A 27,755-nucleotide genomic window follows, 5' to 3' on the forward strand; every position below is an offset into this window, starting at 1 on the left:
GAAAAATGTAACATTATATTTTACATAGGCGCTGACTTCCTCAGTTCCTGGGAGTGCTCAACCCCTGCCCACCCCAGGCTCCATCCCCACTCCACCCCTTCCCTGAAACCCCTGTCCCACTTTTTCCCACCCTCTTTCCCTGCCTCTTCCTTCACGAAGCTGATCACGATGGGGGGGAAGCGCTGGGGGCAAGGGGAGAAGAGCTGATTGGCAGGGCCACCAGTGGGTGGGAGGTGCTGGCAGGGAAGAAGAGGCACTGATCCACAGGCTGCCAGTGGGTGCTGAGCACCCACTATTTTTTTTCTGTGGGTGCTCCAGCCCCAAGCACCCTGGAGTCAGCGTCTGTGGTAGGCCTAACTGTTTATACAATAAAAGACAAAAACCTATAAGTAAATATGTGACAGAGCCTTTTGTTGTTTGCAAATTATATTTAATATAATGCTAATTGTTTTTCAAGCATGTAGTTTTCTAACATGAAATGAGTCTTTGTTGCCATACCCTGGGAGTTTTTCTTTCTCGTAATAATTTTTAACTACTCGGAGGCTAAAACTATGATGAGGCGTTAACTCTCAAATAAGGGAATTAAGTGCTGGTTGGTGATGCTGATTTCTCTGGTTTTGTTTTATTTTATCCTTGCAGACAGAAGAACAATGTGATTTCTAGCTCTGCCCAGTATACAATTTCAAGTTCTGGTGACTCACTGTGCAGTGATTTAATCAATAGATATTAGATAAAACTACCAAGAAAGTACTTGCTCTGTATCATACAGTTAATCTAATTGATCTAAAGCCACACCTCTGTGTGTTTAACCTTTGGGGGCTATGATCACACAAGGATACACGTTCAGACACAGCCATTTCAGATGCACTTGTAAGCAGGTTGTTGTATGTAAACGGGTGCACTAATGCCCAAATCCGCACCCCAGTGCCCGACCCAAGGAGCCACGCTGGCCATTGGACAGATGTGGGGGGGGATGGTGAAGGTGGTTCCACCACCACTTTGCATAGATTATTCCAGCACAGTCCCTTACACAGTGAGCCAGTGGGGAGTAAGAGAGAGGGATGCTCTGCCCTTGTCCACTCATATTTTCCCCACTTGGAAATCCTACACACTGCTGCACAGGGCAGGGAGCTCACGTCCAACAGAGCTCCATGTGTGGTTCCCCAGATCCATGCTGACTCCCACCCTCCAGGTGCTCCCCTGACCGCAAATGAGGATGCTGGATTTTCCTTCCACTGTTGAAATTAATGGCAAAACTCTCATTAACTTCCAAGGCAGCCAGGTCTGCCCCTGTGGAAAACGCTGTAACTTTCAGGGTTAAAGTTCTTTGGCTTCGCTTTAAAGGCAGCTCTGGAGGTGTGGTGCTGTTTTCGTGAATGCATCCACATCACTCATCGTCCATGCTTGTGTTGCCCTTGTTGATGAAAAAAGAAGTCTGTGGCACTATTATTGTCATTGATTGCAGCTAAGTCACCAGTCAGATCTGTTGTGATTCATATGTTGTTGGTATTTAGGGTTTTTTATGTGCAGTGTAAGTTGTATTAATTCTTTCACATCAACTCCCTTTCCAAACACCACCCCTTGGCACTGTACATGCTGACATTTCAAAGCCAGCTACTGATAAAAAGGGGCTGGTTTCTTCTAGGTGGTCAGAGGAAGGTGGAAGGAGTGACAATAGGCTTTGCCAGTGCTTCAGGACACAAGACCAGAAAGGATCATGAGTCAGACAGCTGGTGAGTTTTAAAACTTTGTAAGCTGTAAGGCTAGTATATGTGCAGGAGTTGCTTTTTGGCAAGCTCCTGCACTAAGAACCTGATCTGAAGTCCACTGAAGTAAATAGCACTCTTTCCATTGACTTCAGCTCCAGAAGCTATTTGTAATGTATCTAGTTATTACATTTGTTGCTGGCAACACATCTTCATTACAGAGGGAAGGGAGCATAAGCTGATGAAATGCTGAGAAGAGTCTAACTTTGCTATATAGAATCATAGAACTGGAAGGGACCTCGAGAGGTCATCTAGTCCAGTCCCCTGCGCTCAAGGCAGGACTAAGTAATATCTAGACCATCCCTGACAGGTGTTTGTCCAACCTACTCTTAAAAATCTTCAGTGATGGAGATTCCACAATCTCCCTAGACAATTTTTCCAGTGTTTAACCACCTGATAGTTAAGAAGTTTTTCCTAATGTCCAACCTAAACCGCCCTTCCTGCAATTTAAGCCCATTGCTTCTTGTCCTATCCTCAGAGGTTAAAAACATTTTCCCCTCCTCCTTGTAACAACCTTTTATGTACTTGAAAACTGTTAGCATGTCCCCTCTCAGTCTTCTCTTCTCCAGACTAAACAAACCCAATTTTTTCAATCTTCTCTCATAGGTCATGTTTTCTAGACCTTTAATCATTTTTGTTGCTCTTCTCTGGACTTTCTTCAATTTGTCCACCTCTTTCCTGAAATGTGGTGCCCAGAACTGGACACAATACTCCAGTTCATGCCTAATCAGCGTGGAGTAGAGCGGAAGAATTACTTCTCATGTCTTGCTTACAACACTCCTGCTAATACATCCAGAATGATGTTTGTTTTTTTTTGCAACAGCATTACACTTTTGACTCATATTAAGTCTATAATATGCAAGTGAACTATTGTTGTATGTAAAGTAAATACGTTTTTTAAAATGTTTAAGAAGCTTCATTTAAAATTAAATTAAAATGCAGAGCCCTCCAGACCGGTGGCCAGGACCCGGGCAGCATGAGTGCCACTGAAAATGAGTTGCCTACCCCTGGGATAGAATCATGTCAAGGCTTTAATATGCAGACAATATTTCTATCTACTCTCTCTCTTTCCTCTTTACCGTTTTTCTCCATACATGATATATTAAAAAACTATTTTACTAGAACATTGCAAAGTTGAGCACTCAGCAGTTAGTAAATGCCAAAATTAAGGATGCAAAAAAGATTTTCCAAAAGAATTCAGCATGAGGCAGACACTTAGCATAGGAACTTTCAACCTGAATGGTTTAAAGTTGGGAAAATTATAAGCAACCATAAATAGGGTGTCAGAATGGGAAGTGTTGAAAAACCTAAACCGTAAGTTGTGTAACCAGCTCTGCTTATAATAATTATTATTAATTGTTATGTAATTATTATGCCTATTATTAAAACCTTTACCAGGCAAAAATACACTGAGAGATAAATCTAGCTCTCAGGTATGCTATGTATGCACAAACTGAGTCAATTCAGTTAATCAAAAATACATAAAGAACATACATAAGGTAGGAACAGAGACTTAAAAGATTATTATAATGATGAAATTAAAAAATCTCTCGTAACTGCAAACTAATAATATCCCAATGAACTTCAGGAAATATGATGCAAAACTATCTTATAAATAATTCACTATGTTCAATAAATAAGTTTTGATTGTGACTTCCATTTAATCCACCTTTGTGACCAAATTATCAAAATTAGTTATTTTGCTTGAAAAATAAGTAAAAAAGGGAATTTGAGAGCAATTTTTGCATGTCAAATGTGTAAGTATACATGCACACATAATGACACACAAGTAGCCACTTGCACATGCAATTGAGTGTTTGTGCACCTGTTTGTTTGCTTATACATATTTTTCTGAGGGAGCTTAGTTGTAAGAATTCAGCCCTTGTAGCTGCATATCTTTGTTCATGTGAAAGGACTTTGTCCATTTGAAATCTAGACAATTAAAAAAAAGAAATAAGTCATTTCAGCCATTAAACTTGCATTTGCACTTGAGAATCTGCCAGTTTTTCCTATTTTACAGTTATATTTTCCTATATTTAAAAATGTTTTTCTTTCCCTTGTTGCTGTTTGAAAGAGACAAACTACAGGGGACTCTGCATAGCTAATTAAGGCTGTATCCTCACTACAGAGTTAACTCAAGTTATCTACACCTGAGTTAACTCCTCTCAACTTAGCCTAGCTTGAGTGAGAACAGCCACATTGCGAAATCTCAGTTGCGCTGCACAGAGTGATTGTGTTAGCAACTGATGAGTTGTGCTGACTCAAGCTGCAGCCTCTTCCCCCAGACAGGCCAGCCAACTCAAGGTGAAAGCACTACCATGCTCAAATTAAGGGATATTGTGTGTGGACAGTACTGGAGTTAGACACCACATGAGTTATAACTCGATTTAACTTTGCCGTGAAGCTCTTACTTTGCAGAGGAAATAGTGAAACCAATTCTACACAGAGCTGCAAAAACACAAAGTAAACAAAATGGGAAAATAGGCACAAATATTTTTCTCTAATCCTCTGATATAGTCATTGTAGGTCTGACTTGTCACACTAAGGAGCTTGAGAGAGCATGCTGGAGTCCATTTAAATTGTCAAATAATGTTTGGGAAACTATCAAATGTTTCCTCATGCAGCTGTTGATCTAATTCAAATGAGTCAAGCCCTAAGTGTGTTAGCATCTAATGTAGTACAATCAATACAACAGGTACTGGCTGGGCCCTGGGTTTATTTCTTAGATATTGTGACTGGTTCTTGCTTACCCTAATGTCATGTCCCATGGTGCAGTTAATGTAGATACATCTGTCCAGCCACCCTATAGGATCTTTTCTCTTTGAAATACTCCCCTGGCCTTTGACTCTGTTCTTTTCCTGCTGTCATGAAACCCTTTTGAATTCCTAGATCTTCCACACATGCTTGTCACAGTCACAAGTTATGCCTGCCGTAGTTATAGGCAACCAAGATTTAGACCGTATTTGTAAATGAAGCTTAGAGTGTAAACAAAAATGGAAGTAGAGGCACTTAAATAGAAAGTTACCTAAGCTTTATCCTGGCACTCCTTGGCTTGTGCTGTCACACCTTTGCAATCCAACAGCAGGAGTCCAGGGTATGAGTACCCCAAGGAAAGTCATTTTAAATATGACTGTGTTAGCTTTGTTCAGCCATTGCCAGACCTCTGCGATTTTTTTTTTGCCTTGGATAACATAGTGGATTTGACTCGATAGCATAGCTCTGAGCCTTAGTTGTAGCTAAGGGGCACTCATGCTGCTCAGAGGATGGAGTACAAAGGTGCTCCTTTACCAGCCCTCCCCATTCCTGGGCCCCGGAATAAATTAAAGGCAGCCTGAAAGTTGCTCTAAGTTACACTGGCTGCCAAAGGCCCCAGAGAGCTGGTATGAAAGCAGGAGACTGCTGGAGTGCAAGGATGGCCTGCTCAAACTCCCTGCACTCACCGCAGCGTATGAGGCGGTATAGGGGCCACTATGATGAAAGTGGCTTTCAGGCTGCTTTGCTCTGGGTGAGTGTCACAAAGCTGTCTTAGTGGAGGGAAGAAGTGGGGCCCCTGTGTTGTTCAGTAATAGAGCAATAACCATCAGAAGGATTTTTTTAGAATGTGGCATCTGTATGGTTGATTGTTTTACTAGAGGTAAACAGGAATAATAGTACTAGGGTGACATCCTGGCCCCACTGAAGTCAAGGACAAAACTCCCCTTGACTTTAGGGATGTCACCCCTAAAGTTTAAACACTGCCCCCACTCTAGTCTGACAATACATTTAGCTGAGTACAGTTTCAATGCTCTAATGCTCCCTTTGGTTCTTGGTTGGTCAAGGTGTTCCTGGGTGAAATGTTTTTCAATTGGTCGTGAGCACAGATTCCCACATGAGATTTACTAATGGTAATAGTTTACAAGGGCCAAGTCCTGCATGGTGCTGTGTGCCTTCTGCAGTGTCCTGTGGGATGCAATTTCCCATTGCTCTGAGCTCCCAATGACATCAGCACAGTCTAATTCATTGGGAACTAAGGATACTCTGCACCTGGCAGGACTGGACCCTAAAACTCTAAATCTTATCAGTCCAAGTATGACTTCAAAGAGACACCTGCTCTCACTATTAATTATTAGTTGGTAAGCACAAATGACATGCTCAGGTCTGTACAAGATACAGACACAGAGACAATCCTTGCTGTAAGGAGAATACCCTTAGAAGTAAAACCCAAAGAGGACAGATCCTTGAAGCTGTGCTGTTTTAGTTAAATGCCAGTGCAGACCTTCTAGTACTTTCTGAACAGGCCTGGACATGAGTACTTTCCTCATATATAAACTGAAGTGATTACAGTATCCTCCACCTGCAATAAAACCATACTGACGGTCCACTGAGGAGATCCCTTCCAAAGAGCTTCAGAAATCTATTTTAAAGGGCTTATAATGAGGCATCTATGCCTAAAATTTAATCAGTCTTATTTTGTTTTGTGATAGTTCACTATAGTACTTATTGGAGAGCAACAGGAAGAACAAACTTCCCAGGAGTCTCAAAGATTAGCTTGATGCTGGTATGATTTATTTTAACACAGACAATGACGATGATTGGTATTGCCGTAACACATACAGGTGCTGCTCAAAGAGCAAAACCCCATTGTACTAGGTGCTGTGTAGACATGCAGTGAAAAGACAATCTACACCCCAAAGAATTCATAGTCTAGGTTATGAGCTGGCGCAACAGATGAATGAGACAAATTGATGTGGGGTAAGGGAGTGAATGAGGTATCAAGGAACACAGAAACTTCTAGACTGGTTAAGATTCAAGATCCATCTAGTCCATAGTATCTGAGAGTGTCCAATACCAGCTGGTGCAGAGGAAGGTATAAGAACCCCACAGTAGGTAGGTATGGAGTAAGCTGCTCCCCCACAGGTCTCCCACTGCTGTCTAATAGCTAGAGATTGAGTGAAGCCCTGAAGCATGAGGTTTAATATCCTGTCCAAAATTTGTTGTCAGGATGCAGTTGTCACGCAATAAGCAGGAGATGCAGCTCAACACCTGCCTAGCTCGTGTCAGCTGGTAGCACAGAAGACTAAACTCCAGAGCAGTAAAGTTGAGTTTCCAAACCATGGCAACGTCCCCATAAGTGACAAGGATGTAATCCAAGCTTTTGTTGACCAAGAAAATGGTTACACAAGGCACATTGTATAGCGCTGACAGTGCTCACATCCCCTGAGAAGTAGGGTGTGCATGAGCAGCCGTGGCAAAAGTTGGCAATCCCCTTGCTCTGCTCAGTTCTGTTTTCAGTTAGCTCACAAAAAATCCTGAATAACTAATTGTTTATTGTATTTAGAAGAGGCAGGAGGGAAGCACATTGCAGAATCCCAGTATCCAAATATTTGGAGAGCAATGCAGATAAGCTACTCTCTTCTATATAGGTTCTTATATCATGCTCATCACCACTATATCTGAGCACCCTCTGGTAGCACATTAAACAATGTAGCTAGCCTCTGTCTCGTGTTTGTTTTATCACCCTCACCTCAGGAGGGGAAGTGTGTACCAGGGCGTGTTTTTGTTTATTTGTGTAACCCTTCTGCCCATCTGAGTTGGCAGCAACAAGGGCCGGGTTCAATGTCTAGGGGTTCCATTTCGATAACGCAATGCAAAACCGGCTTGAGCCCCCACCCAGTGACCTGGAACAATTACATACCACCGCCCCAGGTGCCTCTAAGAGGCAATAATTCCCCTCTCACAAGCACAGAGTCTGAGTGTAGCAAAATCCTTTCAACAAAGGAGGGAAACAATGCTGCATTATGTTGAGGAAACACCACAAACAGCATTCATAACACAAACCATAAGTAAAAGACTCACCCGCAAGTAAGTTTGGAAGTATCCTTTTCCCCTCAGAGTCAACTCCAGCAACCCAAAAAAATCACCCAAAGTCCCAAAACTCCAACACCACAAAAGTCTCTAGAGTCCAGCAACCCCAAAATCACCCAAAAGTCCAACAACCCAAAAGTGTCTGTCCCTGGTCAGTGCAGCCCAGAGTTCAAAAGTTTATCTGCGGAGTTTTACCTCTCAGCCAGGGGATGGCGGGGGGGAGGGGGGGCACACAGCAGTATTAAGAGGCACCTTACGTAGTCCAAGGCCGACTGCCCGCGTCTCCATGGGGTTCTGCTGCAGCCTTCACCATGAGCCACTCCACCAACCGCTCTGCTCCACCAGCCGTCCCATGAGCCGCTCCAGTTTTTCCACAAACTGCTCCTTTCCACCAGCTGCTCCACTCCACCAGCTGTCCTGCAAGCTGCTCCAGTCATCCCACAAACTGCTTTGCCAGCTCCTCAGCAACATATCTTCAGGCACCCCACAGCACTCAATGATTTCAGCTTTCAGTGATTTTAGCCCTTTAATGATTTCAGCTTGTGGTAAGGGAGCCTCAGTACTGGTGCACCATTAGCCTAAAGTGAATTCAGCTCAGCAACATGTAACTAGACTCTTAATGGAATTAAAATTAACTCTGATATTCTACAGTAGAATAAAAGGAACAGGAGCAGCAACTGGTATTTCAGGCCCTCAAACAGGGCCCATACCCTCAAGTACAAATACCTATCTCTATCCTCTCTTAATACACTAGGTTTTGGAACCCATGTCCCTTGTCTAGCAATTGCTACGTAGTCGATGGCGAGTCCCTCTGTCATAAAACACTTACCTTGTCTTTGATTCACATAATCAAGGTAACAACACTTTATTCTTCCTGCCCCAATAACAGAAACTGGGGATCCCACAGCAGACAAAGTGACCATTTGGGCTCATGCTAGGCAGAGTGGGTGTGCCTATGCAAACAAGATCAGCCCCTGAAGTTCTTTTCCACAACTCACCACAATTCACCACCAGATGTCAGAGTAGAGCTCATCCTGACTCTGCTTACATCTGTTTATTAATAGCTACACACATACATGTTGTTCTATGTGTAAATGAAAGAAGTTAAAGTCAAAGAAATGTGTCTTGCACTCAAAGTGCATGGTGGTGAGGTTTGTGATGGTCTTTAGTTCATATAAAAACAACAAGGAGTCTGGTGACACCTTAAAGACTAACAGATTTATTTGGGCATAAGCTTTTGTGAGTAACAAAACCTCACTTCTTCAGCTACTCCATGCATCTGAAGAAGTGAGGGTTTCTTTTACCCACGAAAGCTCATGTCCAAATAAATCTGTTAGTCTTTAAGGTGCCACCAGACTCCTTGTTGTTTTTATGGATAAAGACTAACACAGCTACCTCCTGATACTTTAGTTCCTATAGGAGTTCATTACACAGTCCTGGGCCAGCTCTTGAGAAAGTTCTGCCCCCTCCCCCGATGAACTTTACACTCATTGTAGAATTCCATTGCGCCAGAGGAGCAACTGGCACAAACAACACAATTTCCTGCTAAACTGAACACATTTGGCATCATACTAGAATCTAGCTATCTATTGTTTCAACCATCCTGTACCTCTCACTACAGGGTATGAACACTTAGCTCCTACAGGTGCAAAAATGAAGACCTCTACAAGCAGAACTGAAGGAGCAGCACAAGCTTAATTTGTGTGGTAGAGGCCTGTGTTTTTGGAAATGAAGGTTCTGGGTTCTACTCCTGCTGAGGCATGTTGGCTGTTTAGATGATGGTTATGTCATCCCTGTGCTGCAGTCCCTTTACCCTGGCTGCTCTGAAGAATGCCCTTGAGATAAGGGAAGCCCCCCATTGTTGCATAGCATCAGCACAGACTGTTAAATGTCAGCTATGATAGCAGGTCCCCACACAGGGGACATGTTGAGGGCTATTCCTGAGGGAATGGAGACATGAGTGGAGTGCTTCTGTGCTTTGGCAGTTCCCACCTGCCTCAATGACCCCTTGGGGCCTTTGGCAGCCAGGCCCAAGGGAGAGCAGCTCTATATTGGCACCCAGATTGGGTAAGGAAAAAGTGGCATAAAGTCACCTTTGCTTTCTGTTTTGGACCCTGTGCCTAGTGCTAGTTGGGTGTAGAGATGAATGGGGCCCTTTGTGACTATGGCTTGGTTATAATTTGCTGCCAGTGACATCTGAACTTAAGAAAACTGAAGGAATTTTAAGAATCTAATTTATTTGTATTTTGTACATTTTGTTCAGTTTGGGGACTAGGTAATCAGAGCCTGTTCTGATTCACTGTTATTTCTAGTCACTTTCACCCTCTGGTTCTTCAGCCCTTGCACGATGTTATTGACTAGTTAACACTGAGGCGGGGGAAGGTTGGGGGCAGGATGATTGTTTGGGGTCCTAATGTGAGTTGGTCCTAAAACGCTTTAAAGGCTGTTTGCACTTAGTCATCAAACACACATAGATGGGCTTGGAAGTTGGATCCCACCCACTAAGAATAGAAGCTACACTCAGTTGTTTTCATTATTTAACAAAATAAGCAATAAAAGCAACTGGAATTCCCTGCCCCCCGGAGTGTTTTAACATCAAACCATTTCTCTTTCTCCCTCCTTGCTCACTGTTTCCAGCCAGCAGCCTGAAGACCCTTGGAGTTGATTTGCTCCAAAAGCAAAATGCCTGTCTTCACCACACTGAGGAATATCATGAGACCACCAGTCTGATTGTGAGACGAGGGCAGGTGTTTCAGTTAAAGCTGACTTTTGACCGGGAGCTGAAAGACAATGACAAAGTGGTGGTGCAGCTCAGTGTCGGTAAGAACACAACTCTTTAGCTCTCAGCGGTATGTCTAGCAATGCAGGAGTTGCCATACTGGAGTACACCAGCCCGATCAGACTTGTATGGTATCCAGTCTCAACACTAGCCAATGCTGCTACAGAAAAGGGTGAAGGATTGGATGCACCATAATGCACCTGGCCAATTTTATACTACACCATCATGGTGGAGACTTAATTTCTTCCAGACCTTGGCTGGTAGCTAGTTTATAGATCAAAGCATGAGGACAGGAAATAGAACCTTGTAGTCCTGACTACCATACATCTGGTCTAACCATTAGGCCTTGTCATCTTATCACATGCTGAGTCACACCTCCTCTGTATTTTGTATTCATCTATTTCCAGGTGAGAAACCCATGAAATCCAACAAGACCCTTTTGTCGATGGACCTGAGGTCTGGGCAGGACTCCCAGTGCTGGTGTGCCAACATCTCTAACACCAATGGGAAGGAGGTAGACAGATTGCTTGTACACATAATTCATTCAAATGAAAGGACCACTCGGTGCTGCAATGGCAGAGTGGGTGCTCTGGGTATGCCAGGGCCTGAGAGCGCTGTAGAAGCAGGAACTACACTCAGCTTTGGGGAGAGAGAGAACACTTGTGTCACTCCCCAAGGCCCACTTTGAGGCAGATGGATGCAAGGTAGAACAGTATCAGCAGACTTCAAGGGACGCTGAGCCCAGCCCTTTTCTGTGCCTAGGAAAGAGTCACTGCAATATGGGAAGGGGAGTTAATTGGGAGACATGGAAGAGTATTCAAAGCTCTGAGATTGGCTTCTGCTGCCTGCTCACTAGCTTTATAAAAGAAATTGTCGCATTTAATTCATCACTCTATCACTATATTTCTGACAGCTGCTTCGTCCTCATCCCCTCCATTTCTCCCTTCAGCATGTACCACAGGCTTGACTAGGTTCGTTGCTGAAAGATTGGAAAGTGTTACTTGTACCACACATTGAAAAGGGGGGGCAATGTGATGGATAATCGCCTGCCTTGTGCTTTGCTTAGTGCCTGGTAGCTGTGACCAGTCCGGCAGATGCAGCTGTTGGAAAATACTTTCTGAGTGTGAAAACTGCGCGTCACATTTATAATCCTGGAAACAAAGTTGTCTATGTGTTGTTCAACCCTTGGTGTGAAGGTAATAGAAATGGCCTCGTGACGTGGTTACAATGACTGCTATAGGAGATGTTGTGTTCTTTAGACTTTCCCTCTTTATTCTCAAATTCTTGCGCCTCTTCTCTTTAAAACACTGATGCCTAATTCTGCAAGCCATGGAACATCAGCCAACAATATTTAGCACTGATACCGGGCCTGACTGTGAATCCCTTACTCTCATTGGTGCTCCATTATTCACACTAATGGTCCCATTTAAGCCAGTGGTTTAATGGGTTTCCCTGAGTAGTGGCTCATCAATGGGAAAAAGGGGTTCATCATCCAGTTCATTGCGAACAAGGTGTTAAAAAGAAATATGTTTTCTACCATTTCATAGAGAACATGTTTTTTCCAGGGAAGGAAGAAAGTTCAGGACTTAAATCTGAATGCTGTTTAATCATTATTTTGGAACCAGTGCTACTAACTCTAAACTTCACTAGCTTTATGTTTCAAGAACAGAAAAGACTTGTTCAGCCTTTGAAAAGTTTTCTATGAAGTGCATGAAAATCAAGTAACATGTTCATGTGTTTTCTTCAGCTGACACAGTTTTCATGCCTAATGATACTGAAAGATTGGAGTACGTTCTCAGTGACACAGGCTACATCTATGTTGGATCACTACAAAATATAGTTGGAAGACCCTGGAATTTTGGACAGGTAAAAGACAGTAATAATTTGGACATGATCACACGCTCGCTCTCTCTCTCTCAACTTAAGCAGGTGCTATTCCAACAATTATGACCTTTCACTGAGACCCCAGTTCAAGGAGCTACGTAAGCACACACATATCTCAGAGGTCATGAGTACTCTTATTCATTTCAATGGGAATACTCACATGCTTAAAGTAAAACACATCATTAACGCATTCTCAGTAGACGGGAGGTGGCTGTGGAGCCAACTTCCAGAGGACCTCAGGCAAATCCAGAGTCTAAACATCTTTAGGAAACTTTGTGAAACCTTATTCTTCAAAAAGACCTCTCAATTCCCCATACCAAGCCGCAGTCCCCCAAGACATGGTTTGAAAAGGTAAATTAATGAAATCTAAAAGATTGAAAGCAAAAACCCTAGTCCAAGCAGAGGTTTTTACCTCGAAAAGAAAGACATGCCAGAGGCTCCATGAAGTCCACTAGGGACTTTGCTATTGCTGTTGATTTAATATGGTAGGCACTCAGATATTACCGTGATTGGAGACAGTATAAAACCCTAAACGATAGATTTGATTTAAAAAGTGGTTGTTATTAGTGTGATAATGATATGCAGAAAGTGTTAAGAAATAAAAGACCCAATTCTCCACTCTGTTACATCAATGTAAGAAAGGGGAGAACTAGGCCCAAATGGTCTAAAGACCTCATCATGTAATTTACACATATACTGGTTGACCAGTGACTGAATGGGCATGGTGGGTAAACTACCCTGTAACTCATAAAGGTCACCCTCCAAGACAGCTGTGAGATACCATTAGCAGAGAAGTGGAGGAAATCTGTATGTGTGCTATAGATAAATAGAGAGCTTTGGCCTAGTGCTCTCTGGCATATTTCTTGAATTCTCTGTTCACACAAGTAATAAACAAATAAACAAAACAAAGTAAGAGATATGTCTACACTGCAATAAAAGACGGAAGGTATGACTGTGGCTGGCTCGGACTGGCTGACTCAGACTTGCAGGGCTTTGGCTGCAGTGGCTATAAAATTGTAGTGTAAATGTTTACGTTCAGGTTGGAGCCAAGGTTCTGAGACCCTGCAGGGGAGAAAGGTCTCAGAGGACGGAAGAAGAGCTCTGTGTATGCATGTCTCTCTCATTTACAGAAGTTGGTCCAGTAAAAGATATTGCCTCCCCCACCTTGTCTCTCTACAGTTAGGTGGCAATATATAGATTTATTCATTCTACCTTTTACTGTCACAAGTTTTGTTAGTCACATGAGTAGTTCCACTGACCTCGGTGAGACTATTAATGTAACTAAAGACTACTCACATGAGTAAGGATGGCTGGATAAGGTCCTATATATTAATGCATGGAGACTTGTCTATGCTTGCCCCCACAGATGAGGTCCTTCCATTTCAGGCCTAAGACAGAGATATGACAGTTCTGGGGCCCTGTTCTGTAGATAACCAGTGAACTTCAGTCTCCATGGAAGTCAATCCAGTAACTTTCATTGACACTAAATTCATTTGCCATTATAAGTTTTGGAGGTTAATTTGAGTCATATTGATTAGTTGCTGTAAGAAAACTCAAATAGACTTGTTAGCATCAGGCAGTTTGCATTTGGAGCAGCAAGTAAACAGGCCTTTGTTTTTTCTCTCCAAAACAGTTTGAGGAAGATGTCTTGGACTCCTGTATGTATCTCCTGGACAAAAGTAAACTCAAGCAAAAAGTTAGAAAAGATCCTGTGATTGTGTCCAGAGCCATGTCTGCTTTGGTGAGTCTCTCTGAGAAGTGACTTGTCATTGACTCATTTCTTTATATTTTGCTGCTACAAATCAGTTTGTCCCAACTCCTTTTCCTCCTGTTTGTCTGTCTCAATCTCTTGTGTGCCCCTGGCATTTAGAAAACAATTATAGGCCTAATTTGAAATGGATTTTGCTTATAACTCACATGGAGGAGGGTCTGAAGAAACTGGCAGAGGGAAAAGGCAGCTGCAATATAGCATCCCCACATTATCTAACCAGTCCTTTCTGATGCATGGCTGCTATGCTGAGGTTGTACTCTCTGCAGGGCAAGAATCAGGAGAACACCTGTTGTACATGTTATGTTTCCCTTTCAGTGCACTAGAAAAACTTATGATGCAAAATGCATGCTGAGTTACCGCTCCTCTGAGCAGCAGTTACATCTCCCCTCCGGATGTCTGACCCTTACAGGATGAACATGGGCAGCTGGCTGAGGGAAGCCAGCTAATGACAGCAAGACAACCTTGCTAACTGCCATAGTTACAATGGGTGCCCTGTGCCCAGAGAAGTGCAGGCATAGAAGGGATCTCCGTGACAGGTCTGAGTTCTACTGGGTCTCTTGCCTGACTTTGTTTTCTCTGTTCTCTGTGTCTTAGGTTAATTCCAATGATGAATCAGGAGTCCTTTTTGGGAACTGGTCAGGAACCTATACTGGCGGAACCTCCCCAGTTGCCTGGACAGGAAGCGCCACAATTTTGCAGAAATACTACAAAACAAAAAAACCCATCCGCTTTGGTCAGTGCTGGGTTTTCTCTGGAGTTCTTACTACAGGTAAAACACGGTACCATCCATCTTTCCCTATACACCAAACACTGGGGAGAGATTCCTCCACACAGTGCAGCTGGTGGTGGGGAACTTTCCAAAGAGCTTTTCCTAGTGAGGTTTCGTTCATCTATATTTCAGTCATGCGCTGCCTGGGGATTCCAGCCAGAAGTGTGACTAACTTCGCCTCGGCTCATGATACTGAGGAAAATCTTAAAGTTGACATCTACATGAATGAAAAAGGCGAAACACTGGATGACATGACATCAGACTCTGTCTGGTAACTCTAAAGAATGCTAGATAATTCCTGTACTCCTGAAGCTTTCCTGTAGAACTTTATCTGTATTTCTAAGCACCAAGAGGGTTTTCTTTTAGAACTTCTCTATTATTTTGAGTTTGCAGCTGAACAATAAGAGGAAGCTTGAATATTTTCTATAGACAGTTCCCTGGTAAACCTGCATCTGAGAGGAATAGACAGTTTGGGCTCTAGCCGGGTTTGTGTTATAGCCTTAGCAGCCGCTGTAGTTAAGGATTCCCAAGCTGTTCCATTCTAAGCTCTTGTTTTGACCTGCTCATATCTTTCTGTTCTATCCAGCTGAAATTTTGCATGCTTGGTCTTTTTTTGAAGTTGAATTTTCCTGTAAACCACATGGAAAAGTGTTTCAGCCATCTTTGTGGGTGAAGAAAATGAAAAAAATGCCATTTTTTTTCATTATGAAAAAAAACCCCTTACATATTACTTAGTTCTAGTGTCCACATGGTTGGTGCTTGACGTGTGTCATGGAAACAACCCTTGGACCAGACCAAGTGACCTGATGCAATTTGGGGTTAATTTGGCCACATTATGAGCCTTTGAAAATCATACTTGGCCCATGAGCAGTAAGGACCTAATCCAGTGCTCTTTTAAATCAATGGAAGACTTTCATGGCCTACAGTGGACATTGGATCAGGTTGTACATTTTAAAAAATAACGTTTAAGGGTCTTTTTCACAAAGATCACATAATGGTCTGAGCAAAGGTAGATGGCGCTGTGTGTGAATCAAAAGCCTAGCTGATTTATAGTGAACGAGGCAGGTCACATTTAGGAGCCCCACTTCATTCTGTGCCCAATCCAAAGCTATTGACATCAGTCATAAGATTTCTATTAACCAAAGCCAGCAGGCTTTGGACGAGGGTCTCACCTGCACAGGTGCATGTCCCTGTTCCCTCTCCCCAAATAAAGGGCCAGACTGTGGCATCCTGGTTCAGGCTGAGTAGCACATGGCTCCCCAACTAGTCTCATTGCTACCAGTGGTAACGCTGGGGTGTAAACTACCAGTCAGTGTGAGTAAGGAGAACACAATCTGACCCAGTCAGACAGTTAAAGACAGAAAGAGGTAAGACTGCTACAGTGGTTTACAGCTCTCTTCTCACCACGTGCAAAGGCCATAATGCATGAAAAATACAGATTTTTTCCCCTCCATTCTTTAAAAAAGTATATCTGCCATAAAAATGAGTCAGGGTACAAAACTGAGCCCATTTCTTCCTCTAGGGGATCAATATGGTCACTCTGCTCTTTGGGTCCTGAACATGCATGTTAAATTGCAGGGTGCAAATAATTTTGTTTTTAACTTTGCAACCTAATTGCATGTAGGAATTTTCACGTGTGGAATGATGTGTGGATGAAAAGACCAGACTTGCCCGAGGGTTTTGATGGTTGGCAGGCACTTGATTCCACCCCACAGGAAATAAGTCAAGGTAGGATTTACAAACAAAGAGACTCTATTGTGATTTGGGGGGGTGGGGGATATTTTACAAGGAAAATTTTTCAGCAAAGCCCTTAAACACTTTAAGCACTTGCCTAGTCCAATTCATGTCAAACATGAGTGAAGTGAGTTGCCCAAGTTCACACAGGGGTAGAGCTGAGAATAGAAATTAGATCTCCTGGTTCCCAGCCCTATGCTCTGACCTCTTAAATGAGAGTCCTTTGGCCTCACTGCTGGTGCCATGGATGTAAATGTTATGGCATTTTTGCAATCAGAAAATCAAACATTTGATGGCACTAGGAAATGAAAATGGTTTAAGGCGTTGGAGCATGGGCTCCTGATCTGCGTTCTGTTCTCATCTCTACCCTGATTTACTGGGTGACCTTGGGCAAGTCATTTTGCCTCTCTGGGTCTCAGTTTACCCATTACTGAACAGGAGATGATAGTTACCTGCCTAAAAGAGTGTTGTGAAGACTAATTGGTGGTTAATGTTAGCAAAGCATTTTGATGTCCTCAGATTACAAGCACTACAGAAAGGCAAAGCTCTCTTTTTATTTTACAGTAAATTCTGCTGACACACTTTTTTCAGCCTTTACCTTCCAACATCCATCAGCATACATCTCTAGATCCTACAGATAAAGCAGGTTCCAAAGGATTGGCCTGTGCATTAGCCCTTATTACAGATGACATTTAATATGCTGTCCTTTGCCATTTCGGGTTTGGGAACAGAGTAATCAGCAACTGTGTAACTGTAGCAGGAGTCAGAAGAGTTGAAATAAAGAAGGCCTAGAATTATCATTGCAAACTGAAATATGCTGAAATCTAGCACAAGCAAATAGATACAAAGGGCCTGATCCTGCAGTGCTGCGTGGTGCTGAGCACTGTCAACTCTCGTTATAGTCAATGGGAATTGAGGGTGCTCAGCACCTCGCAGGAAGTGCTCAGGAAGTGCCATGATTTTGGGCTTTGGAAATCTTTTGCTGCTTTGTAAAACCTGCTTAGAAATTGCATGTCTGCAGCTGGTTTCATAGGGGAGAATGTGGTAGGATTCCTAGCAGCATACAAGTGATACAAGTCACATTTCATCGTGTAAAAAATCTGCTACTTAAAGGACCATAAAAGTTTTGAGCTCAGAACTAGTGTGGAGGAATATTTATTGCCAGGTTCAGTCACCATGAGGGTGGGCCGCTGCTGTGGGAGGTCAGGGATATTATGTGTATGTGGTGATTGAGGAAAATGGAGCTTCACTTAATACATGTGAAAAGCAAGTAACATTCAACATACTCTTTAGGTGTTTACCAGTGCGGCCCTTGTCCACTAAAAGCCATCAGAAGTGGAGAAGTCTATTTGTTGTATGACTCCAAGTTTGTGTTTGCTGAAGTGAATGCCGACAGGGTCTTCTGGCAAGTGAAGAACGTGAATGGCAAACAGAAACTTGTCAAACTGCATGAGGAGGCCAAGGCCATTGGGAAGAACATCAGCACCAAAGCTGTTGGGAAGAACACAAGGGAAGACATTACAGCACAATACAAATTCCCAGAAGGTGACCAGTAGTCGAGATCTTTCCAGCATCCTGTAGAAGATAAGATGAGACTGTTGGTCATGTGATTTTCTGCAGACACCAGAGTAGTCACATGCTTTATCAGTGTGGAAATCCAATCGGCTGCTTTAGTAATATACATTTAAAGTGTACTACTCAGCAAAATACATTCAGAAACAGTGAGGGAATCAGGAAAATTGGTGTATGAGTATTTTTGTGTCTGTAGTGAGACCTGCTGGCTGTTTTCTAGTAAGAGGTTGTAACAAGCATGCTAGTAACAAGAGAAGTAGGCCCAATAGATTCAGCAGTTCTGTTTAATCCAAAATTGCCCCATTTCTTATCATCTTCTATCAACAAATTATATCATATTTCAAGAAACAGCTCCTCCTCACCCCTTACTACGTACCCAAAACTTGCTGTGTTAAGCAATGTGACTATTAAAACATCTCATTTGAGGAGCAGCCAAGTTGGGAAATCAGAGGGACATTGCAGAAAGGCATAGACTCTGCATTTGATCCTTCTTCTCACTAGTTTTCCAATATAGATATTTTAGATAAGTTTACTTCTCCTCAGCTCTTGCAGTCTTAGGTTTTGTTCTAGCCTATTCCTGAACAGAAGTCTGGGTTATCTGAACCTGCTTCATGCTCCATTCTATATGTACAAAGTTCTATGGAACACTTTAAGTGTGGTTTTTGGCCACCACATATATTGATATTGACTCCCAGTCATCCTCCTTCACCCTTGAGTTGTGTAAACCTGGTGGCTTAAGTTTTCAAAAGAGTAGTGTGTTTTGGGTGCTCAACTTGAGAGACTGATTTTCAAAAAGTGCTGAGCACCTATCTTCTAAAGATCAGGGTCCTCTGAAGTGTCTCAAATTGACAACCCACAAAATTAATGGTCACTTCTGAAAATCTGGCCTGGTGTGTTTGCTGACTGTTTAAATCCTATGGCAGAGTAAAATCAGGAGAGATACATAGACTAGTTTAAACATACAGTGCTCAGTGCTGGGAAGCATGTCCTGCTGTGCTGTCTATATTTTAGCATAAGGATAAACAGAAAAATTGGACCAGATTGAGGAAACTACAGTGCACATTATTTATTATGACTTTAGCTTTGCTTTTCCTTTTCCTGGTATTCAGGCTCTCCAGAGGAAAGGAAGGCTGTGGAAAAGGCTTGCTCCTATCTGAACTCTTCAAATTTGGCAGTTTGTAAGAGCACAACTCCTCTTCCACCCCTCCAGGCTGGGATCCAACTGGATGTAGAGAGCGAAAAAGTTTTATGGCTGGGAAATCCCATTAATTTGAACATCATTGTACAGAACAGTTCTGCTGGTGCATGGACGATCAATCTTGTTGCTTCTTGCCAACTGCAGTCCTACACGGCGAAAGTAAAGGCCAATCTTGGATCCATCAAACAGACTGTCCAGACCGAAGGCAAACCTGGTGGGTCTATGAATCTGTCATATCCCATGTGCTTTCTCTTATGATACTGCAATGTGTCTTCAAGAAAGCTAGAGTGGAATGACTGTGAATCAACATAGGTATATGACCTGTGGTCTGACAATGCTTATGGAATAGCGAAGAGGGATTTGTGCAAGGGAAAGTCTATATAATTATAATTATTATTTATTTCTTCTGTGGTAGTACCTTGGAGCCCTAGTCGTGGATCAGAACCCCATTGTGCTAGGTTCTGTACAGACACAGAACAAAGAAAGACATTCCCAAAATGTTTCTAATCTGAAACATTTGCATTTACTTTGATGGTCTTTTGATTGCCTGAGTGAAATAAGTTTGCTAACTACAGTCCAGTTTCCAGTGGATGAGTGTCAATAGCACTAAAACCAACACACCAATTGGTAGATTTTGGCAGCTAAAATTGATTGGATTATTGGTGGTGAGATCATTAGGGATTGTGAAATTAAACCCGTTTGTGTTGTTTCTGTTTCTAAACTGTTGATGAACTGTTTCAGGGCTTCTGCAAATGTATTCATTCTTGATTGTTATTTGCAGAATAGTTTACACAAACTAATTTCAGACGATGGGCTGCCTCTGAACTGTTATTCATGATGTGTCACTGGGGTCACGGGAAAGTATTTCCGATCCCTGACTAGATGACTGAATTTTTTTGAAAAAGGAGACTAATGAATGACAAATAATTAACAGCAAATAAGACACTTGCAGTAAGAGTCTTCAGAGGACTAGTCACTCAGGCTAAAATACATTCAAGTCTGTGGATTCAAGAGTGTTATTACATATATAAAATGGCCATCTGAATACACAGAATGTATGTGTTAGGACACTAGCTCTGCTATAAGGCGAGGGTGGAGGTCTGCTACATAGGTTGACACTTTAAAGGTGAGGACAGGAAATGTAAAGAGGATTAGTTGGAGGAGGTTTTGTGCTAGATAGAATTCAGTTTCTGACAAGTCAAGTCTGGGGGCCTTTCACAAGCGCTAAGGAAGTTTTCCAGAAAATTTGGAATAAAATGCAAAGTTAAGAAGAGGAGATAATTTACATAATCACAATAAATACCTTATGTCCTGTGCCTCTGGCAAAGAAGTAGAAGTATCCCAAATGCATCTATGCATTTCATATGTCCAAATGCACTTAGGCACTTTACAATCCTTCCTATCAAACTACTTCTGAATCAAGGAAACAAACTATAACTAGGAAGTGTTGAGAGCTGCTGCCAAGAGAGTTACATATGGGACAGAATCTTCCTTTGTCAATCAGATATTGCTCACTTGAACTTTTCTCCCAGAGGGTCTTCATGTCCCTGATTCTCACACATATAGGCCCCATCATTATTGTGCCAAGGCTTGGGTGGGACTTTCTCTGGAGTTCCATTCCTCAATCCTAACCATGGCTTGCTTAGTAACTGCAGCCAGACCTCTTTCTGTGAGTTTCAGCCCAGGCCTCTGCAGATAATTCACCTTCTGCCCATATTGGAACTAGGGAGCTAAAAGTTTAACCGGTTAATGGATAAGCATCAGTCTTATCTGTTTCGGTTAATGATTAAACTCCACTGCTGCTTGAGCACAGGACCTCCTTGCTGCCCCGGAGGTGGCAGCCAGGAGAAACCCCAGGCACAGGGGTGGGCAGCAGAGTCCCCGGGCACTGGGGCCAGCGGCCGGGATTCCCCGCACCGGGGACTGGTAGTGGAGCCCCGTGTAAAATTTGGGGATCCTGCAGCACCCCCAACATCCCTAATTCCCCAGTTAAATGTTTAACCATGTAACCGATAAAATTTTATTCAGTTACATGGTTACTTTTTTTTAAACTGTTATTTATATCCCTAGTTGGAACCATGTTAAACCAGAAGCAAAACAGTCACCATTTATTGGTCCATAATTAAAGCTATGCTGCACATCAAGTCTACGTAGAATAGACATCACCAAACATTTTCATGAAGATCACTGACTTTCTGCTTCAACCTTCTGTTGTTGTGTACAGAAAATGCTGCATTAACATCTTTTTTTTTTCCTGTTGGTCCAGTTATTCAACTCCCTCTGAATATATCAGCTGATGCTTATATGAAGACTGTAACATCTGTTGCGGATGAACTTCTCATAAAAGTCAATATTATTGCTGAGATTCAGGAAACTAATGAAAAGCTCACTGATGAGCTAACACTAACATTCCAATACCCCCCTCTCAAGGTGGAGGTAAGAAGTTAAATGATGGATGAAGCTGTGCATAGATACCCTGGTTATGGGTGTTATACAAATACCCATGGATGGATGGCTAGGTAAATAAGTGAGCTAGAATTGTGACTAGAAAGGATAGTGAGAACTTTCCAAAATAGGGACATGGAACCCTGCTTCCGGATAAATGTAGGTGCCTCAAACTACTCTAACATCGCAGCAGAGATTTTCAAAAATTGGAACCTAAAACTGTGTTCCTCAGTCTATATTTAGATACCAAAATAAGTGGCTTGATTTTCAGATGTGCTGAGCACTCAACACGCCTATGGGAGAGCTGCTGGGAGCTCAGCTCTTTTGAAAACCAGGCCTCTTGTTATAGGGCTAAGTACCAGAGCAAGGATCCTGACTTTCAGGTCCTCTGTTACAAAGGTGACTGCAGTGTCTGACTGGGCACTGCTGTGGCATTTGAAAGAGGCCATAAAGATGGACTTTAAATCCCTTGGCACAGTCCCTCACAAAATCCTGGCTGAAAGATGAGTTCCAGTTGGTATAACTCTGTGTACATTCATGTGACTTGAAAACTGCCTCAGAAGCTACTGACAAACAGATATGTACCAAGTCAAGGGCAGGTAGGCCAGTGGGTGCCGTATGGGGGAAGAGCATGTCTTAATGCATCTGTGAAAAGGAACAGCTACGTGTGCTGACTGCAGCTTACATGCTCACTGGCCTGTGGACTCCTAAAATACACAAGTCAGCATTGTAGAGGGACATCCTCTTCCCTTAGCAATCTCACATTTTAGGGAGAGATCCTAGATCCTTGCATGAAAGTAAGGGGCTTTATCAGCCCTCTTCCTCCCCTAGTCCATCAGTGCAGCACAAGACAGGTATAGAAAAAAAAAAAAAAGAGAAAAAAAAAGAGAAAATGATGATGTTAGAAATAATACACCTTGACAGAGAGATGTTTGAAGCAGAGACAGGAAATACAAATGGTATTTACATCCTGATAAAATGCAAACTGATAGAACCGGGGAATAGTTATCCAAAATATAGCTATCTGATAAAGGGTAATATAGTCCCAGAGCCCTAATATTTCACCTGATCTACATGAAGGAAGGGACTTTTTAAACAGGATTTTGATGCTATTCAGTGGAATTAACCCTGCAGGGCAGAAAATTCAATCCAGGATAGATTGAATTTCAAGGCCCCAGAACTTAATTGGAAAGCAGTAATGGAAAAAAACCCCTATTTTAGGATTATATAGGACTACAAATTAGATGGAAGTTTGAAATGCAAAAAAAAAAAAGAAAGGGCAGCCAGTGCTTTGGTTCTCTAGGGCATATAAAGTAACACCAAATATAGGCTAGAATCACAGAGGCTTCACCTCAGACAAAAGGGAGGTAATAGTCTCACTCTGCCCAGGACTGGTGAGACCACACTGAGAATGCTATGATTATTTCTAGGTAGAGATGAGCCTAGAGTCCACAGATCTTCAAAATCTGGACCTGGGACTGCAGCCTAGATAAAACCTCCAGCCCAGGGCTGTTTAGCTCTGAGTTCTGGTTTGGCCATTATCAAGGGTAATCATAAAATGAAAATCTAGCTTCAGGGTAGAACTATACTTGAAACATTACAGTGGCGCAGCTGTGCCACACTAAGTCTTCAGTGTAGACATGACCTATAGATAATCCACTTTCCTGAGAGGCAATAGCCTCTTCCATCGACCTAGCACTGTCTACACCAGGGGTTAGGGCAGGATAACTATGTCTCTTAGGGATATGGATTTGTCACAGCCCTGAGAGAGGTAGCTATATCGACGTAAGTTCCTAGGGTAGACCACGCCTCAGATTCCAAAGTCTGGGGATGTTCAAACTGGGAGGTTTGGTTTGGGCCCATTTCTATCTTTAGGCTCTTTATTCCCAAAAAGATGTTAACAAATTGGGGAGAATTTAGAGGCCAAATAAATAGAAGAACTGGAGAGAATGACCTCAAAGGAAAAATTAAAAGAGTAGAGTATTTTGTCTGAATGACAGGAAGGATGGTCATGAGAATCCAGCTACCTGTATATAAACACTGAGGAGTGGGAGGAGCATGGGCGGCAATAATGAAGGGGCATGGAATGAAACTGAGCAAATGAAATGTTGGGTTGAATATTAAAAGACTATTTCCTGTCAATGAAATCTATTAGATGGTAGACTTCTAAGGAAAGTGGTGGAAACTACATTGTTTGAGTCATTTAAAATTGGAGCATACAAAGCCCTGGAGAATCGATGTGGAAAACAATTCTGTCTTGGCAGGGAAATGGACGAGATGACTAACATCTCTGGTTTTGGTTAACTCTCTGACCTCAGCTGTTTGGCTTTTTGACTAAGGCATGACTTTCTCATGGTCAGTCTCTCTTTTAATGCCATCTGCCATAGACACCTTCTATGCTGCTTTTTAATAAGAGGATGCACCTAATCTGTGCCGCTGTAATCCGTCTTTATTTTGCAGATGCCAGAAACTGCAAAGATTAATGAAGATTTTACCTGCTCCTTTATCTTCAAAAATACCTTGTCTATTCCCTTGGAAAATTGCAAATTGCATGTAGAAGGACTGGGCATTTTTAAAATGGAAACAATTGATCAAGGGTGAGATTACATTTAAGATAATTGCAGTACTTTGCATTAAATTAATGTATAATTTCTGCTGTCTATAGAAATTTGTACACTTTTAAAAAGCAATTAGGTACATCCAATAATATCTCCCATTGCCTTTATAAAGTCTATTGGCCCTAGTCAGACCTGATGCAAGCAGTTGCAATGCTGCACAATGTATGTCTCTACGTAGCAGCCCATCTAACCTTGGTTTATTCAACATATACAGTTGAAGAATTGACTTTCTTTGCCTTTTCCTTTCAATGACTTTAGCCTTATAAGAGGGTGGGATGGTCTACCAAGGAAAGTGGAGGAAGCCCCATCCTTGGGAGACAGTGAAAAGAAACCTAGGGCTAAATACACAGGACACTTAGGCATTGGCATGCTGGACTTCATGTCAGCCTGCCGCCTGATGGAGTCCACAGCCCCAAATTTAGGCACCTAGGCTCCGACCATACAATGCTTGAGGAGAGTTAGGTGCCTAAGAAGTTGATTCCCAGAAGCCAGCACACTGAGTGGAGAGCAAGTAGGAAACGCTGAGGCTAAGTCCCACTCCTCTCAGGGTGCTCAGTGCCTGAGTCCAGGCTGGAGGGGCGCATCCTCTCCTGGAGTTAGGTGCCTACGCCAGGTGAGTTGCTTAGGTAGCCTGTGGCCTTGCAGCCAAAACCCAGAAAGAAAGAGCCCCACAGGCCATTCTAGCTGATAGCCTAGTGGTCAGGGCACTCACCTAAAATGTGGGAAACCTAAGTTCAAGTCCCTGCTCCAAATCAGGCAGAGTGGGAATCTGAAATATACCCCAGTCTGCAAAATTCCCCAGCAGTCCATTGTAAGGATTTAGACCAGCAGCATAGCTGGGGGGGAGCAGGGCAGCGGCCACTCCCTCACTGAGCACAAGTGGTTCCTTATCAATTTCTTGGTGCCTTTTTACTCACTCAGGGGAGTGATTAAAAAAAAAGGTGCCACATACTGCGGCGCTTTTATTTTACTCACCTGGCAGCACTCCGGTTCTTCAGTGGCACTTCGGTGGCATTTCAGCGGTGTGTCCTTCAGTGCCGCCAAAGACACCCAGAGCGAGTGAAGGGCCCGCTGCCAAAGACTCAGAGTGCCGCCGGGTGAGTAAAAGTGCCGCAGCGGGTGGCATCTTTTTGGTTTTTTGTTCGCTCCCCTTGTTCCCTCCACCTGGCTTTGCCACTGAATTTTAGACATGTTCTAGGAACACCTAATGGATCAGTCACTGAAGGCAAGATAAGTGGGGAAATGCCTATTCTGAGAATCCTGCTGGGACCTAGGTGTGAATGACGGTGCTGAGCAGGTTGGAGCACCAGGAGTTAGGCAGTTTTGTGCATACGTACCTGCAGAAATTTAGGCACTAGTGTTAGGTAGAGCTCAGCAGTGCAGTGCCTAAACGTTGTCCTTTGGTGCCTAACAGCCACTGTAGGTGCCTATGTCCCTTTGTGGATCTAGTCCCTAACCACCAAGTGGCTCATTAGTTCATTCCCCACCCACCCACCACCCCCAGTAGAATTTTTGTTGCACTTTACATTCAGGCTGCAGGAAATACCAGCTCTATGTTGACTACGAAAGCTGTATTTCATTCGCAAAGAAACTGTTAGAAAGCAATGAATACATATAGCATTGTGTTAGTAACGGTCTTTTTTCCCCCTCTTCTCCTTAGGGACATAATGCCTGGTAGGATCTTTAAATCTCAAATAATATGTGCTCCAAATAAAACAGGAGAGAAAAAAATTGTAGCCAAACTGACGTCTAACCAAGTCAAAGGAATATCTGTGGAAAAGATGATTACCATCACCGCCTAGGGGAATTATTCAATATCTTAACAGGGTGTCAGTCTTGGTCTTGCTGAATATGTACTAGAGATGGATGTCACTGGCACTTGATTAGTGGATTATAGGCTATCATAGGAGATAAAGTAATGTAAGTGGCTTAATGGCACAGTTGCTTTGATTCTAGTTAATGGGGATTTAATAAAGATTGTTAAAATCTACTCTCACATGTATTAATGTCAGTTTATGATGATTAAGGACTTGTTTGATAAAGTGGGAATGGTTAGATTGTGGCTCACGCTGAGGTTAGCTTTTCCTTTTGTAACAATCACAAGCTTTGTGTAATGGTAATGCCATTAGTATTTGCACACTGTTTTGCCTTTTTAAACTCCTGTGTTGGGTGAAGTAATGATTTATCTGTAATTACTGTCATGTCCATTTTGGTGTTCCACGTATGCCTCAATTCATAGGATGGATTGTGCTGTACCATATGTTACCGGACTGACAGTATCATGCACTGTCGTGGTCGATATGCAGGTATTATACATTATTGTGCTCATTGTAGCATACCGTGAGGTTTCACCAAACAGAACATGGCTTTTCTTAAAGAAACAGCCTAAAACTGGTTCCCAAGCAGAAGTCTTCTGAACAGTCCCCCTTTTGTTAACTGTTGGGTAAATTCTTTTTAATTTGCACCTGCCTCTTTCATCACAATAAACCTTGTTACTCTCGGGTTCTGTAACTCTGTTATTGCTTCTTATTCCTATATGAATCTAGTGTGCTACAGTCAATGAGCGTATATAAAAAGGCTTGGATTTTTGTGGCACTCTGGTTAAGACTTTCTCTCCCGGTGTGTGATTAGGCTCTAACTGATTTAGGCTCAAACCCACAGTGCTGTCTGTGCAGGCGAATCCAGAAGTCTGCCTCTGTGGTCCTCCTGGCAGGACTGGAGCCTTACACCTGATGTAACTGCTCATCTTGTAGAAGGAAGTGGATGGTCATTGTCTGTAAGATGAGGGTGACCATATGTCCTGTTTTGCCCGGGACAGGCCCTTTTTTAAGCCCTGTACTGACTTTTTTGGCAAAAGTGGGCATTTGTCCCATTTGCTCTTGCTGACTTGATCAGTTGACAAGAGCAAATGCCCACTTTTATCAGGAAAGTGGAGTGCAATGCGGAGGAATGTGCAGGGGGGTGAGATGTGATGCCTGCTCCGTGCAGAGGGGGGAGGCAGGGTTCCAGCGAGCAACGACCGCCTCACGGAGCGGGGGTGGCAGGGCTCAGGCGAGCAGCAACCCCAGCCTGCCAGGGTCAGCCTCATGGGGGGGAGGGGGGAGCACGGCAAGGGGTGACCTCAGGCTGGTATCATATGGTGTCCTGTTTTCCCTTTGGGAAATATGGTCACCCTCCGTAAGATGCTTTTATAGGAAGCTGGTAGAAAAATACCAGTTATTCTTCACGGGGAATTGAGGGGGGGGGGAATGTATTTGTTAAAAGCTCCCATGAACATTTACAGTGGTTTTTTTTAAATAAAAAAAGGAAACCAAAATAATTTTACTTTTGAAAATCCTTTTACTGAAAACATTTCCGTTTCTGGTTTTCCATTAA

General features: G+C 42.8%; 1 protein-coding gene across 1 annotated transcript; it reads left to right on the plus strand.

Moving 5' to 3' along the window:
- The first annotated feature begins 1,717 nt into the window (after positions 1-1,717).
- TGM4 (transglutaminase 4) lies at positions 1,718-26,182 on the plus strand. Its single transcript, XM_030549341.1, has 14 exons — positions 1,718-1,733; positions 10,248-10,430; positions 10,797-10,903; positions 11,456-11,585; positions 12,137-12,255; positions 13,907-14,014; positions 14,639-14,813; positions 14,946-15,084; positions 16,438-16,541; positions 17,841-18,092; positions 19,229-19,531; positions 21,584-21,753; positions 24,223-24,359; positions 26,041-26,182. The coding sequence occupies exons 1-14, from the start codon at positions 1,718-1,720 to the stop codon at positions 26,180-26,182; spliced, it is 2,085 nt and encodes a 694-aa protein (XP_030405201.1).
- Positions 26,183-27,755: the final 1,573 nt, after the last annotated feature.

The sequence above is a fragment of the Gopherus evgoodei genome, chromosome 2 (genome assembly GCF_007399415.2).
Source record: "Gopherus evgoodei ecotype Sinaloan lineage chromosome 2, rGopEvg1_v1.p, whole genome shotgun sequence".
Taxonomy (NCBI): Eukaryota; Metazoa; Chordata; order Testudines; family Testudinidae; genus Gopherus; species Gopherus evgoodei.